Below are 16,249 nucleotides of genomic sequence, written 5' to 3'. Positions count from 1 at the left end.
GTTTATGCCTGAGAAGTAAAACTGTGCCTGTTTCCGTCTATGTTAGTCTGAATGATGTAACGTTTATCTACGTAGGCGTATATGGTATAGTATTTGTCTTCTGCATTGCCTTTTCCTCAAAGGTGTGGATGCAGTATGTCAGATATCCTGTTGTGGAAACGCACTGAATGAATGATGAATATATTAACGGCATCACTTATTTATACATTTCCCATCTATTTACCTTTATTTTTGTATCATTCATTGTGTAAATACTTCTGATAATTGTTTATATAACTGACTGTTTTGCACTCTGGTTAGACCCTCCTTAATTTCGTTGCACTGTGTTTAAGTAATCTAATCTAATCTAAAAACTAGTCTTCATCCACAAGGTGTCGCTGTTAGTAAAATGAAATGAAGGAAAAAACACTTGCTAAACAATTGTGTAGAAAACTGAGATTGTTTCATAGTGAAATAACACATGGTTATGGATAAATAGTTTGTAACAGTATCATACAAATGTGCACATTAGAATACTGCTTGCTCAGCCTGTCTGATGAGTGTGTTTAGTATATTTATGAAGCCATTGGTGTTTACCTGGTTATAAAAGCCCACTACAGGTGTAAAATAGTACTTACTATGGGTGTGGTGTTGCTAGCTGACCTATATACAGGAACGTCCCCTTTAGGCTGGCCAGGACACAACATCTATCAATACATGAAAACTCACAAAGATAATAAAGGAAATGAAAACATAAAAAGTCCTGTACCTTTGTGTGTGTGTTTCTTTCTTAAATCAGCAAACAGAAAATCTTTGTTCCCAATTGCCAAATAAATTGTAATTATTATTTTCAATTTTCAAGTTTTATATAAACATTTAAGAAAATATATAATGTATTTAAGTCTTATTTTTCTCATTTTCATTTTTTTATTTTTTTTTCATACTATATTTATTTATATATATTGTTTTAAGTTAGTTTGTATGATTATGATTATGTTATATTATTGTTATTTTTTATTTATTGAATAATTATTTATTTATTATTTTTTTCTTAATTTATATCATTATTTTTATTATGTTATTAAAATTATTGTATTATTAATTATATATATATTTTTTATATGCCATACAAATATTTGTCACGTCCCTCGGAGGTGTGGGGGAAGGGCGTCTACGGTCTACCTAAGGCTGGGCCTCCAGTAAAATACTCTGTACTACTCTGTACTCACGCGATGTTCACCATTTCATCCACACATGCCATCTTGCCTCCCAAAACCTTTAATAGCAACATCATTTTTGACACCAATACACATTTATATATGGCTCTTGAGGGCTCTGAAGTGAAGTGTACCTGAGCCAAATCCATCAATCAAAGTCAATCCAAGTTTATTTATTTAGCAATCAAGCATATCACAAATTGTACTTTTGTCTCAGGGGGCTTTACAGTTTATACAGACTGGTGAGAGGAAATGAAATAAAATATGATAGCAACTCAAAGAGATTGTTAAAGACACGTGTACTTTCAGAGAAATTTAAAGTACATTTGTTATCAATGTAGTATCCACAGAGTACAAGGCTACCAAACAAAACAACACTGTGTGACACATTAATAGATATATTAATGCAAGTGAAAATAAATGTAAAAATACATTAAAGATGTATAATGTGTGTTCAGTTTTATTCTCAACTTATAGTTTTTTTCTTGTGTTTATTTATTCCTGTATTTATTTCCACATTTATTTATTTCAGTTTTTTTTCGAATATATGTATTCTTGTATTTTTGTATTCCTGTATTTATTCCTGCATTTATTTGTATATGTATGCCCTCCATACCTGTGTTCTCGTCGTGTGCATAAAGTTACACATTCACTCAAAATCACATCACAGCAAGACTAATAGTTGTGGCGTTCGATGTATTAAAAACATATTGGTGATCCAGAGGTCTATATGCTTTGGTTTTTCATGCAGGAGCTCGAGGTTCAACCATGAGTTCAACACATACAGTCTATGGTTCAACACACAGGTGGGGGGAAATCTTTTGTCTTCTGCTATGCTGATGTTAAATCTGGAGAAATTGTCCTCACCACTTTTTCTGTTCAAATATTGCAGCAGCTCAGTAGGAGGAGACTGGACTCCAGACAGACGCACCGGCCTCTTATTCGCTGGTTGGCTGGTTTTACTGGTTCGTAGACAAATGCGGAAGTGACGTAGTGAGCAGAAGTGACCGACATATTCGGTTTTATTTACAGAAGAGCTCGTCCAGTGCATGCGTTTGTCTGCGAGTCCACCGCGACCTCCACCCGATAAGCCCTGCAGAGAGCACAGTCATGGCGCCCTTGTCTTCACCCCTGGCGTCTATCCTGAAGCACAAGGACTTTCTACAGAAGGCGTCTCTCTTCTGTAATGTATTACAGAGTTTACACCATCCGCCATTCACATCTCTCGTATGGAAACGGAATTTCGGTGCAGTAGCGCATGGGGTCGGTAAACTCCTGTCACACCAACCAAGAAGCACAAACTACGCAGCATGTGTGTGCAGCAGCTCTTCAGACGGGCAGGACATGACCGAGAGGCTCAGGTCTGTTTACAATGAGACCAAAAGGCAGACTGGAGGTAGGGACACTATCATACAATGCAATTACAGCTGTAAACAACGCTGCCTTGTAACCCTGTTATAACTCATGTTTCCAGCAGACTAGTACACTAACCAGTTCTACAGCATCACATTTACAGCCTGTAAACAATAAACACATTCTCTACATGTGCACTGCTAACATAAACCCCAGCCATGAATACTTATACTGATCAAAATCGTGGATCTTAAATACTTTGTATATACAAATCTGATATATTAGGTCAAGTAAAAACTACTCATCTCCCACATGTGGCCAAAAAGTCAAACATTTAATGTTTACATCACAACACAGTTAATTTATTTTTGTTTTCCACTTGTATATTTTTTTTACTAGAGAATGAACGAACCCTGAAGGCCTGTTCTTTAAAGTTTGAATTATTACATGTAATAGTGTGCTCTCCTGAATTATGCATAGTAAGTTACTGAACACTGAAAGTATACATCGTGCATACCTTCAGTCATTAGAAAGTGCTGGTAATATCCCTGTGTATATTCTCATGTGTACTACATGTATATTCTCATGTGTTTCCTTCTTATGCTGTTGCTGCTATAAAACCTGAATTTCCCTATGGGGTTCAATAAAGATCCATTTTATCTTATCTTTTTTGAATGGGATTAAACTGTAGTTGACAGTCTAATGTGGTGGTGCATGTTGGTGTGTTCTGGCTTTATTCAGACACCTATTCAGAACAATTTATATACCACACAAGATCGATGCACTTCTCTCCCAATATAAGCTTTCCTGTCGTAGCAATATATAAAGTACCCAGATGGAAGAAGGTTGCAGAATAATTTGTTTTTCTCCTCTTAGATTTGATCCCAGCCATTACCACCAATGCAGTCAACCCTGACACCATTTTTGCCAACAATGAGATGAGCCTCCGAGACACAGAGGTCTATGGCTTCGACTATGACTACACCCTGGCGTTTTATTCCAGGAACCTCCACACCCTAATCTTCAACATAGCACGGGATATTCTTATCACTAACCACAGGGTGTGTGTTTGTTAAGTGTGTGAATTTTAAAAGCTAGCACTTTAAAATGTATTTTTTTCCAGATACAGAAAGAAATATTATTTACAGCTGAAATGTATTTGTAAACTAAATGAACCAAACACAAAACAGGACAATAAAGAATCATGTCTTTTAATGTTTGCCATGAAGAATGTCTCGTATAGTAATAACCCAAGATATCCTGTAGCTAAGTGATTTATAGTAGTGTTAAAAAAGGTACTCTTTATTATTCCCTTGAGGGGTCACTCAGTTTTTCCACAAACATGCACACACATGACACATACACATGCACTATACAGTAGAGAGAGGCTACTGAGAGCTACAGGTTGAAAAGCTTTGGTTAAAATAGGCAAAATACTCGCCCTGCATTTAAACTGCGTGTTTGTTTGATCATACAGCGGCAGCTTCTTTACCTACAGTACATATTGAAGGTTGACTTATGTATTAACCTTGTGGTTTATTCCTTTGCTCAATTGTTTTAATATTCAGTTTATCTTGTGCTTTTTCTGTTATTAAAAACATATCTTGATTCCCTTTTATATCAGTATCCAGAGGGTCTGCGAGATTATGAGTATATTCCTAATTTTGCCGTGAGAGGACTTCACTATGATGTGCAGAAGGTGAGAAGATCTTTATTTTTTTTCTCACTCAGAAAAGGACAATTTGATATTCTTTACAACCATTGTACCGAAACGTGTTGTTTATTAATGATACATTTTGTTGAACATTAATCATTTTAAACAGGGACTGCTGATGAAGATAGATGCTTTTCACTACATCCAGTTGGGAACTGTGTACAGGTGACTTTGCATTGTGTTACTCCTCACATCGAGCTATAGAGTAATACACTGTGAAATGTAAAATGAACACAACACTGAGTGTAATGTGCTTTTCTCTACAGGCTACAGATTTAGACAGTTAAACACAATTATTTAGCAATTAAGACAGCACAACCTAGGGCTGCTCAATTAATCGTATTTTAATCGCAATTACGATTATGGCTTGCAACGATTACGAAAACAACGTAATCGAAATAAAACAATTATTTTTTTATTATTATTATTACTTTTTTTTTTTCAAAGTTCTTTTTTTTTTTTTCAGTTGAATTATACTTAAAGTTCAGGGTAATCAACTGTTGAAAACATACTGTTTACATTTTTTTTCTCCAATAAATGTATGTTTTCAAAGTAAATGGATAATCGTTTTTAATAATCGTGATATCAATTATTGACCCAAATAATCAAGATTATGATTTTTGCCATAATCGAACAGCTCTAGCACAACCTACAGCCTTTCTATGGTTTATCATCACTTGTAGTTGTTTGCAGACGCTAAAAATGAGAGTATGAATTATATTTTTGTCTAAGGACTTTCTATTTTGTGTTTCTTTATCAGAGGTCTGGATGCAGTTCCTGATGAGGAAGTAATTGCCATGTATGAAGGTTGCCATGTACCTCTAGAGAACATGAGCGACTTCTATGGCAAGGTGATCATTTCCTCTCTTATCTATGAAACGACAGGCGCTAGAGAGATAAAACCAACACAATATAATGCTGTTTATTACTGTCCTGCAGAGCTCCCATGGCCAAACCATGAAGCAGTTCATGGACATTTTCTCCCTGCCTGAGATGACCCTGCTGTCCTGTGTCAACGACTTCTTCATGAGGCACAATATCGACTATGAGCCAGTGCATCTCTACAAAGACGTGAAGGTGAGTTGTCTTGCTATTAATAAACCTTCTTTGATAAACAGTTTGGAAACTCAGCATACAACATTTGCATTACATTGATTCAGTGGCACTCATTTTCCCAGTTATTGTATCTCCCAGGGTTCAATGCATGTAATAAGAAATAAGAAATTAAATCCAGCCACATTTACATAAACGTTTACATGTTTGCAATGTGATGTAATACACGACCAGCCTTTCAATCACATCTTAATTTTAGCTCTGAAAACCGGTGTCTAATTTTAGTCGAGTGAGTCCGCCTCCAGCCATCTGCGTCTGTTCTCTGGTGGCTCTGCCACTTCAGAGGGAGAGGGGCGAGAAATCAGCGCTTTGTTCTGCCTTTGAGGGCAGCTGTCATGCTGGTCCTGTCTATTCTGTGTGACACTGCAGCGTTTTTGACAGATCGCTGTCATTAAAAGCCCTCACACACACTCTCTCAGTTCCTCGAGTGCCTCTCATATCCTTCCAAGGACAGACTGCTTAATCTCATTTTTCCCTGCCATGCTTGATTTATTATTCAGCATTACCCCTTTTGTTTACTTATTATATTTGCATTCATCCAATCATCTTTGTAAATGATAAACCTCTTTTAAAATTGCCCTTAAATGTACAACTTCACAAAGAAGGGTCTATTTACTCGTTCAGTGATTCAAATACACTTCTGAAGACACGGAGAAACTTTCTCACTGTGTCACCAAAGTAACTCAACTATTGTCTGCTTTTTGCATATTTAATTTGTATTCAGAGGTGCACTTTCTTTTGTGCCTCCAAGTCAACCGTTTATAAACTGAGCAAGTGTTGCTTCTGGAGCTGAATGCTAACATTGGCACATTAAGTCATGACTGGCTTTGCTCTTTCCTCTCCACAGGAAGCCATTAGAGATGTTCACGTCAAAGGCATTATGTACCGCGCAGTGGAGGCAGATATCGGTAATGTTCCTTGATTTGCTTTACTTAGTTTGACCTTTGAATTGTTGACAAGTCATGTGAAACTAATACGGAAATAATGAGGCTCTGATTTGCAAATAAAAAGCAGTTTTGACTGTCCAAATGATCCACTGCACACTATCTTTGTTTTTCTTATTTCTCAGGGAAATACATTTGCTATGCTGAGCAGAGCCATGCTGTTCTGAAGAAGCTGGCAGAGCATGGAAAAAAGATGTTCCTCATTACCAACAGCCCATTTGACTTTGTGTAAGTGTGAGGAAACAGAGCGTGAGTGCTTGTTGCTGTGATTAATTAAAAATATCTTGTATCGATGTGCTAATATTTAATTAGTGCCATTCAACATATAGATAGGCAACCACACATCAAAGGGCTGCAAGTGTTTGTAATTCCCTGTCAGTGACTATGATCATCTTGTAAGGTCAGACTTGATTCACAAAATGTTTGTTACCGTATTCTCATGATGCGCTTTAAGAAGTTGCTGACAAGATACTTTCTTTAATCTTTCCCAGGGATCGAGGAATGAACTTTATCGTAGGGAAGGACTGGCGGGACCTGTTTGATATTGTCATCGTTCAGGCCGACAAACCGGGTTTCTTTAACGACAGGAGGAAGTAAGCAAGACAAGGCATACTGTGTCCATGCTGTGTTTTAATATTCCACTAGAGGGCTCACTGTGCCAGAAGTTACCAGTACACTTTGTTTCATACTGTTACACAGAAGGTGCATGTTTGTTTGAGAATGAACATTGGCTAATATTCTTCTCTGTGTATTTTTCTCTAGACCTTTCAGACGAGTGACAGACAATGGTGCACTGCTGTGGGACAGGATTCACAAGTTGGAGAAAGGGAAGATCTACAAACAGGTGGTTTTCCATGCATGCTAGTTTAAATGTTTTGTATTAGTAATCCTGGATACAGCTTTTTTAAATATATGTTTTTTTTTTTTTGTGTGTTTGATGCCTGTAGGGAAACCTTTATGAGTTCCTGAGACTCACCGGCTGGGGAGGATCCAAAGTGCTCTACTTTGGTGATCACATCTACAGTGACTTGGCAGTAAGCAGCATGAACACAACAAAGTGCTCATTATAACTAAACAAAAGTTTGTACAATGAAAGATTACCATATCATGAAGAGGGGAACCCCGCTTTGGCCATGCTCCATTTAAGATAATTGTTTTTCTCTTGAATTTAAAGGCCCGACGCAGAGTTAACAGTCTCAATCTTAACGCTCTGTTAAAGAGCACATAATGAGATACTGAGCGGATGTTAGAAACAGAACAAAGATACTAAAATAACTGGTTAGGAATGCATTAAACCACAATCACTGTAGCACTGCATTGGGTTTGTTCAAGGTTCAAGGTTATTTATTGTCAAACTAAAATAGCTACAGAGTAATTATGTTGTTGAAAATCTTAGGTCACAGGCTTCTCCAACAATGCAACACAATAATACAGATAAGCAGACAATATTAAAACAATATTAAAGTATGTTGACAGGCATTTTAATGAGTGTCACTGTCTCCTGACACCTACCAAATCTACAGTAGTGGGCATCCCTGCACCTAATTTACATCGTAACCTAGCAACCTGATGTAAGCAGCCCCTCATCTCGATAAACTCACAAAGTAAGATCCATTGTCTTTTTTTATTATAACGACTGAATGTGTCTGATCAGCTGTAAATGGTGATAATGAAATACGGAGTTTACATCTTTGTCTTGCTGGTGGCAGGCAGCCGGCTGTCAAACATGTCGCCCTGCTTATTAAGAAAGATGGAAAATGGTGTTACACCGCCACGGCTCCACAGATGGACATTGAGGAGATTGTTACTGCAATTGGACACAGAGAAGAAGCAGGAGTTGCTAAGGGGTTACAGAGCATGCAGCTATATTTAAGTACACAGCAGAATCCTGAAACATCTTCTCACTTCACTGAATCAGCAAGGCTTTCTCAGTCGCCCTACTTACCTACTTGTTACAGTCTCAAATGTTTAAATTGGTGCTGTTAGCAATTTGTACTGGTCACTTATTTATTTGAGCTTTAAGCACAATACTGCAGCCAATTTCAAAAGCAAATCTTTAGTGTGACATTGCAGTTGTGCTGCTGTGTGTATGGCTGGTATAGACAAGGGTAATGTCATAGATGTCCCACCTGTTAATCATCATTGTGATGATGACACATTCAGGCTGCTGTACTGTATGATATGTGTTATTTCTCCAACTACTGTGTGTTGTTTATACCCCTCCTTTACATTTATTATTTCTCATTCCCTAAATGTAAAAAAACGTGTATCAACGAATGGGTAAATTCTTCAATTCTGGTGCTTTGTTTTGCAGGATCTGACTCTGAAACATGGCTGGAGGACGGGCGCCATCATCCCTGAGCTGAGGAAGGAGATTAAGATCATGAACACAGAGGAGTACGTGCACATGATGGCCTGGTTACAGGCGCTGACTGGACTTATTGAACAGATGCAGGTCAGGAGACTTTACAAAACATTTGTCTTTCCCTTTTTGCCTTTATTCCAAGAGTTATGTGTCTAACATTTTGCACTTACCCAAACCCAAACAGGTTCATAGGGATCCAGCATCTCAAGCTGTCGTGGAGGAGTGGATCAGCGAGAGAGAAGACATGAGGTATTAAATATAATTACTTTGGCAATCTCGAAAATCTGGGATCTTGCAGACAGATCTTATCTACTATTGACGCTATCAATGTTATTTTTTTATGGCAGAGCACAGACGAAGGACATCTTCAACCCTCAGTTCGGGAGTCTCTTCCGGACGTACCACAACCCCACCTACTTCTCACGCCGACTCTCACGCTTTGCTGACATCTACATGCCCTCCATCAGCTGCTTGCTCAACTATGACTTCCAGCACACCTTCTTCCCTCGCCGCACCCCCCTGCAGCACGAGTCCCCCTTCTGGCCTGAACACAGTCCTACTGGTGTTCCCCGGTCAGCTCCGGGGACTAAAGCAGAGTCCGATTAGAGAGAAAGAGAGGGAGATAGAATTTAAAAATATAGTTAAGGATCATCTCCATTGCTGATCTATTTATAAAAAAAAGAAAATTATTAGGATTTTAGAAGATGCCACACAAGTACAATTGGAAACAATCACGGTAATATTTATTAGACTAGTTAGATATTTCCTCTCAAACTATTCAGGAGGAGCAGTGGATGTAGTTCAGTACATGGTAAACATTTTTTTTAATCGCACAGAATTTGAGACATTGAATGCACTGATATTTTTAGGTTTACGTATATGTGTTACTGTTGCACTGTGTGTTTGTCTTGAGTGTGTTTGAGAGAAAAGGCTGCATTTACACAGTCTAAACAATAAGGGGCAGTCACACATCATGTTTACCAAGGACCTTTGTTACATCATTTCTTCCCTCTCATGTTAACTTTGCTTTTCTGCCCTTTGCATCTGTTATAAGAGACTGACGGTGAAATAGTCATGAATAGTCATTTGCATAACAAACTCTGTTGCCTTACTCTCTTTTTTCACATTAATACAATGTGTTTATTTTAGTTACAGCCACATGTTATCTATAGTAATCAATATTTTCAAATGTTTTGCATCTGAGTTCATTTCATTTTGAGCTGCCGGCCATGCTGCACATTTAGGTTCAGAGATCTCTGTATATGATTGTCTGAACTCGTTTCTTACACCACAGCTTGTATGTCTCAGGTTGCTGAGAAATGTTCATATTTTCAGGAAGAAATAGATAATTGTTGCTATATTTAGCACAGGAGTTGCTATTTGATCTGTTAACCCTTGTATGGTGTTCAGATCTGTGGGACCCGTTTTCATTATTTAGTTAAAGAAAAATGATATGATAAAAAAAAATTTCAAACCCACACTCAATGGCCTTGGCTCATTTTCTGTGAAGAACATATATCAGAATACATTTTCAATGACCACCCACTGTACAGCCCCCCTACACGTGTGTGTGTGTGTGTGTGTGTGTGTGTGTGTGTGTGTGTGTGTGTGTGTGTGTGTGTGTGTGTGTGTGTGTGTGTGTGTGTGTGTGTGTGTGTGTGTGTGTGTGTGTGTGTGTGTGTGCTCAATGACCACCCACTGTACACCCCCCCTACACATTTATTACATACAGGATGTTTGGGAATTGTGTGTGTGTGTGTGTCTGCCCCTGCCATTCCCGCACAAGGTTGCAACATTGTTGATGAATTCAACCACCGACACCTGTCTGCTCTCACATTCCCGCATTATGTCTTGCGGGAACCAATCTTAATTTTTTTCACACTCTATCCCAGCTGCAAATTTGGGGCGAGACACACTACATAAAGCTTTGCCAGTTTGGGTCCTTATCACAACTGATCAAGATGGCCAAAAGATTCTCTGCTCAGAGGGCCTTGCAAACGACTTTGGAAGCGAGAGAACCAGTTGATGGTGGAGAGCAGGGGTGCCCATTACGTCGATCGACCGGTCGACCGGCATGGCATTGAAAAAATAATAATAAATAGGCTAACTTTTTTTAAAAAGCCTATCATCCATCCTTACTATGGCATTTGCCACATGATTGACGTACAGGTAAGCCAGTCTGAGTTGTATCGTGCCATACAGGTTCATGCAGTTATGAGGGGGCCTCACCTCCTCATCTGAAGCGCAAATGTGGCGCAATTAGTGTAAGCGCGCCACAGTTTATCCGCCGTTTACTCCACTAGCAACCCCCCTCCAAAAAACTAGTAGCACTTTAGTTCATTAATGTGATCTAACAAATGTAAAAGGGCAAATATTAACCATATGCTGTTTCTATTGCTTGTAATTGGGATGAAGTAAACATCTGTGTCAGGGTTTGTGTCTAGTTTTGGGGTTATTTTGCTGTTCTGTTCTCCCTGTCTCATGTTTTCCTCCTTGTTTCTTGTCTGGTCCTTCTCCCTGTGTTTTCCTTCCTGTCGTTAGTTTCCCTGATGTGTCTGTCTAATTGTGTTCACCTGTTGCCCTTGTGTTTCTACCTCCCCTGCCCGGCTGTTTCTTGTCCCGTGATTACCCCTCTCTGTATTTAGTCTTGTCTTTCCCTGTGTTCCCCTGTCGGTTCATTGTTTTGTTTTTCCTGTCTCCCTCCATGTCAGTCACAGTCAGCTTTTTGGTATTGTATCTTCCTTGTGTTTCCTTTGTGTTTTACGCCATGTTTTTGCCATCAGCTTTTAAAATAAAGCTCACTTTTGTTTTCTAGACCAACTTACCTTTTTTTGTAGTCTGCTTTTGGGTCCTACCTTTCCCAAACCGTAACAATCTGTTGAGTATTTTAACATAAAATAGTTTGATTGTGTTGAATTGAAGCCCATAAGGCAGCGGGTAACAAAAATATGAACACCACACAAGGGTTGAGGCATCATTGAGTTTCTTGTATTTGACACTTCTGCAGAAGTCAAATGTTTTCACATGTGCTAGGATGAATGCACGAGAAGAATATATTTGATAAATGACTGGAAAACGTGAATTATGAGTGTAATATAATGAGGTGTATTTTTTTTCACTATTTATTAAAGTAGAAATGAATTAATGATCCGAGCCAAGTGCTTATTTCTTATTCTAAAGCAAATTGATATGGTTTGGTAATTGCTATGTAATTAGCAGGTGTGTATTTATTGAATGTCTAATCCGTTTGTGTACTGTGCTCTTTTTTTCCCTTTTCTATTAGCTGTATAAATATTAAAGGGAAACCATATTTCATAATTTCATTAAATTAATGTTCAGTACTAATTCCTTCCTTAATATCCCTCAACTTTCCAATTACCATTATAGCAGTGGGATTAATCCATTCAAATCGTGTTACGGACCAATTTCCAATATTGCATTTGAGGCTTTCTCCATCAGACAGGTGCACAATCTGAGACCTTTGACAATAAGCAAAGCCGACTGGTTTATCAGGGATAAGATGTGATAAGATCGACGACGCTGTGTCCGGCGGGTTCACTCTCTGGCCTCATAGTGGTTTACTCGAGGCGGAACTTCATTTAGGCATCATGGAGGACAGCAACAGCACGCCGTCCATCTCCAGCACACATCCTGGCTTCATCTACGCCGAGGGGGTGACTGTTACGTCCACCATCTTCCCTCGGGTGGGCTACAGTATACTGGCTTTCCTCATGTTCATCAACACAGTGCTCTCGGTGTTCAACAACGGTCTGGTGATAACCGTGATGCTGAGGAACCCGTCTCTCCTGCAGCCCATGAACGTGTTAATCTTCAGCCTCGCAGTGTCTGACCTCATGATCGGCCTGTGCGGATCTCTGGTCGTCACCATTACCAACTACCAAGGCCATCTCTTTATCGGACACACAGCCTGTATCTTCCAGGGATTTGCAGTCAATTATTTTGGTAAGTGGAGCCATTTTTTTTTGGAGAGAGCAGTGTGTGCAATATGGACTTTTTGTGAGCAATTTAGTTGTTTTTTCTCTGTGCTTTGGGGTCTGTCTTTGAGAAACACAATAAACACAATTTGTAAGGCTAAAATATCAATCTATTTATTTCACTTTACCTTATCTCAGTATGTTTTGTAGCTACACAAACACATTTATGTTTTGGCTCAGCTTGAAGCTTTTTAAAAATGTCTCTGCTCTTATCAGATGTTGTCAATTAAATGTTTCTTTCTTGAAAAATGTGTTTTTCTGATTTAAAGTTTCAACGCAATTCAAAGCACACGCAGTAGCTTTTCTTTCAGAGCTTTCAACAACATAGCTTTCTAAGTGGATGGAGCTCGCTCAATTTGTTATGGAGATATTGAAGATGCAAGCACAGTTCTCTGAGAGCATCCATGAGAATTAGTGAACATCTCCAGAAAAAAAGAGTAGTTTGACTTTAAGCTTAGTTTTTTTTTTAATGAATTGCTCTTTCCTAGGTCTGGTGTCTCTCTGCACTCTGACGCTGCTTGCCTACGAGCGTTATAATGTGGTGTGTAAGCCCAGAGAGGGTCTGAAGATGAGCATGCGGAGAAGCATCCTTGGCTTGCTACTTGTCTGGTTCTTCTGCTTGTTTTGGGCGGTCGCTCCTTTATTGGGCTGGAGCTCCTACGGACCTGAGGGGGTCCAGACGTCCTGCTCTCTGGCCTGGGAGGAGCGGTCGTGGAGCAACTACAGCTACCTCATCCTCTACACACTCCTCTGCTTCATTTTGCCTGTCATAATCATCATCTACTGCTACTCCAAAGTGCTGAAATCCATGAACAAGGTGGGCCCAATAATGGCTTCTGTATATTCATTACACTTTAACACCATTAGAAGTAGATTTAAAACTCATACCCACATACTTGTGTTTGCAATTAACCACCTACTGACTAAATGGAGCTGTTAGCCTTTAATGGGAGTCACATTTCCTTTCTACTCGCAGCTTAACAGGAGTGTGGAGCTGCAGGGTGGGCGTTCCAGCAAGAAGGAGAATGACCATGCCATCACTATGGTCCTGGCCATGATCTCTCTTTTTTTTGTGTGCTGGCTGCCCTACACGGTGCTGTCAGTGGTGGTCGTTGTGGATCCGGAGCTTTACATCCCTCCTCTGGTCGCCACCATACCCATGTACTTTGCTAAAACCAGCCCTGTCTATAACCCTATCATCTACTTCCTTGCCAACAAGCAGGTAAGCAGCTGTGAAGTTGAAAATCAAATCAACTCAAAGCTCATTTAAAGCCAAATATCACAAAGCAGCTTGTCTCAATCTGCTAAAGGAGATATAAAATGAAAATAAAATAATAAAAGACAAGATAGAATGTAAAATACAAATAACAAAATAAATAATTAAATAAATATCTATATATATAATGAAATGAGACACCAAAATGAGAATAAGAATATAATAAAACAAAAAATACCATAACATGTACCCAACTTAATCTTAAACCTGCTTGAACTATCTGCTTTTTCAAAGGAAAATCTTCAGCACACTCTTAAAGGTTTGGACACCGTCTGCCTCCCTCATAAAAACAGGAAGTAGATTCCAAAGAAAGGGAGCTTGCTAAATGGAAAGACATGCACAGTAACATCGATTTGAATTGCATGTGAAATTAAAGCTCATGCATTTGGTTTCTTTATGTCCAACAGTTCCGTGACGCCGCTCTGGAGGTGTTGTCGTGCGGTCACTTCATACCTCACGCTCACACTGATGTCAGTATCAACATGCAGACCTTGAACAGGAGGAGCCGGCTGACTGCCTTGAGCACCAACTCGCACAGCAGGGTGTTGCCCCTGTGACCTCCTCCAGGAAAAAACAAGAAGTTGCCATGGTTGTCATTGTTTGCCTCTTTAAGGACGCAGACCATCTACACGCCCATGTCTCTCCGAGGGGTCCGACCTGCAGCCCAGTGAGAGCAGATCGGATCATTGACTGATGGATTGAAGATGGACATAATAAGTGGAAAACCTTATAAAACACAGTAATGCAATCCAATCCTTTCCAAAATGTTGATTATAAAAGATTTTAGTTGATTTTGTCTGAAAGTTAGTTTTGTAATTTTATTGAATTGCATTATATTGCAAGGTTTTCCTTTTAGTTATTGTCCATTCCATTTTTCTAGAACAAAGTGTTCAGTAATACGGTTTTATTTCTGTGATTTGTGTAGACCAATAAACGTTAACCTTTTTCATATTGATGTTTCCAGGTGTGTACATATGCATGTGGGGAAACTAGCCAAGAATTAAGGGGGTTTAGCATTTTTAACAAAACTATAGGCAAGTCAAATACAGCCAGATTGTAAAGAGAGACTGTGAGGAAGTGAAACCTTTGACCCCTGTGATGTTGTTTATAAATAAAATGCACTTGACCTTTGTACATGTTTTGTGAAAAGACACTCCTTTCTGAAGGTCGGGTTACATGTTAGGGAAATTGGTGAAAAGCATTCTGTGTGGCATGAAATATTTATTCATATCTAGTAGATTGTGCTGCCCTTTTTGGAAACAAATACTCTGCTAGTTAAACACATACTGCTCGGCAACTCTTCCTTATTAAATCAATGTCGACCATAGCCAGCTCCACCGTGTCATCAACACTGACAGCTTGGACGAATAACGTACAAGGCCTCACGCTCGCCAACACTCACACTTTGCAGGAGTATGCTGCACAGAACACACTATTAGATTGCTGCAAGGTATACATGCATAATTTCCCTCATAAGCACCTGTGTGAATACAGGATTTATTCAGAACAATTACTAACCCGTTTCAGGAAAGCTGCAAAGGCAACATAATATGCTCTCACACTGTGTGGCTGGCCTTAATCCATAGGAGTAGCATAATGAATATAAATCAGTTCTGTAATACCCACTAAATCAAGAACATGGGGCGTTTGGGTGCACCGGTTGTCGAGCCTGCTACACATCTCACTTTGCTCATGTTTTAACAATGGGAAGTCAGTCAGGCTGTGAAATGCTGCTTTCTATGTTTTTCTTACCTGGCTTACTTTGTGCTATTTCAATTTCGTATTTATATGCTTAATATTGTCATTATTAGTTAAATAGGTGCTATAATTAGTATTTTTATGAATAGAACTCAGAGGGGGGTTTGGGTTCAGAAAGGTAACGAGAAATCTGAGTCTCATTCAAAGCCAGGACATTGTGTCTTATATGGTCCACGCATGAGTCCACACTGAGTCACCCGAAACAAGGATTGATATGAATCACTGAATAAAAATAAAGAAAAAGGACACAAATAATGAGTGTTCTGATTGTTGACTTAGTGCTATAATGTTTTGATCTCAGAGGGACAATTATATGATCTACTTTACCTTATTTATTTGTACTTTATGTTTATTAAAATGTGATTAAATGCAGCATCTTTTCACAATAAACCTTGAGTATATAAACTGACAAATCTTATTTTTACAAAAAGCTGAATTATGTGTCATATACCTCACGTCCTTTAGACTTGATGGTAAGAATTGATTGCAAACTGCAAAAAAATTGTTTTTCATTCTCATAGTCCTTAAAAGTTTC

At 38.8% G+C, this 16,249-nt stretch overlaps 2 protein-coding genes across 2 annotated transcripts; both read left to right on the top strand.

Moving 5' to 3' along the window:
- The first annotated feature begins 2,192 nt into the window (after window positions 1-2,192).
- nt5dc3 (5'-nucleotidase domain containing 3) lies at window positions 2,193-10,163 on the top strand. Its single transcript, XM_010792327.1, has 14 exons — window positions 2,193-2,592; window positions 3,426-3,610; window positions 4,174-4,248; window positions 4,373-4,428; window positions 5,024-5,114; window positions 5,203-5,340; window positions 6,224-6,284; window positions 6,446-6,548; window positions 6,812-6,913; window positions 7,083-7,164; window positions 7,268-7,354; window positions 8,635-8,775; window positions 8,870-8,934; window positions 9,033-10,163. Exons 1-14 carry the CDS (start codon window positions 2,307-2,309, stop codon window positions 9,289-9,291), a joined length of 1,731 nt encoding a protein of 576 aa, XP_010790629.1. The 5' UTR covers window positions 2,193-2,306; the 3' UTR covers window positions 9,292-10,163.
- A 2,130-nt stretch (window positions 10,164-12,293) lies between these two features.
- Window positions 12,294-14,657, top strand: parietopsin. The gene is made up of 4 exons (XM_010792372.1): window positions 12,294-12,648; window positions 13,169-13,497; window positions 13,657-13,902; window positions 14,364-14,657. Exons 1-4 carry the CDS (start codon window positions 12,294-12,296, stop codon window positions 14,511-14,513), a joined length of 1,080 nt encoding a protein of 359 aa, XP_010790674.1. The 3' UTR covers window positions 14,514-14,657.
- Window positions 14,658-16,249: the final 1,592 nt, after the last annotated feature.

This window comes from Notothenia coriiceps, unplaced genomic scaffold, assembly GCF_000735185.1.
Source record: "Notothenia coriiceps isolate Sejong01 unplaced genomic scaffold, NC01 NC01_scaffold00036399, whole genome shotgun sequence".
In the NCBI taxonomy this organism is placed as follows: Eukaryota; Metazoa; Chordata; class Actinopteri; order Perciformes; family Nototheniidae; genus Notothenia; species Notothenia coriiceps.
The sequence above is the reverse complement of the archived record's forward strand: the minus strand, read 5'-3'. Positions and strand labels throughout refer to the sequence as shown.

Bases quoted from the DNA above. Each gene is read 5' to 3' on its own strand.
- nt5dc3 (XM_010792327.1), top strand. From the start codon at position 2,307: ATGGCGCCCTTGTCTTCACCCCTGGCGTCTATCCTGAAGCACAAGGAC. The intron at 4,249-4,372 runs GTGAGAAGATCT...CATTTTAAACAG, and splicing joins TTCACTATGATGTGCAGAAG to GGACTGCTGATGAAGATAGA. The intron at 7,165-7,267 runs GTGGTTTTCCAT...TGATGCCTGTAG, and splicing joins AAGGGAAGATCTACAAACAG to GGAAACCTTTATGAGTTCCT.
- parietopsin (XM_010792372.1), top strand. From the start codon at position 12,294: ATGGAGGACAGCAACAGCACGCCGTCCATCTCCAGCACACATCCTGGC. The intron at 13,498-13,656 runs GTGGGCCCAATA...TTCTACTCGCAG, and splicing joins TGCTGAAATCCATGAACAAG to CTTAACAGGAGTGTGGAGCT. The intron at 13,903-14,363 runs GTAAGCAGCTGT...TATGTCCAACAG, and splicing joins ACTTCCTTGCCAACAAGCAG to TTCCGTGACGCCGCTCTGGA.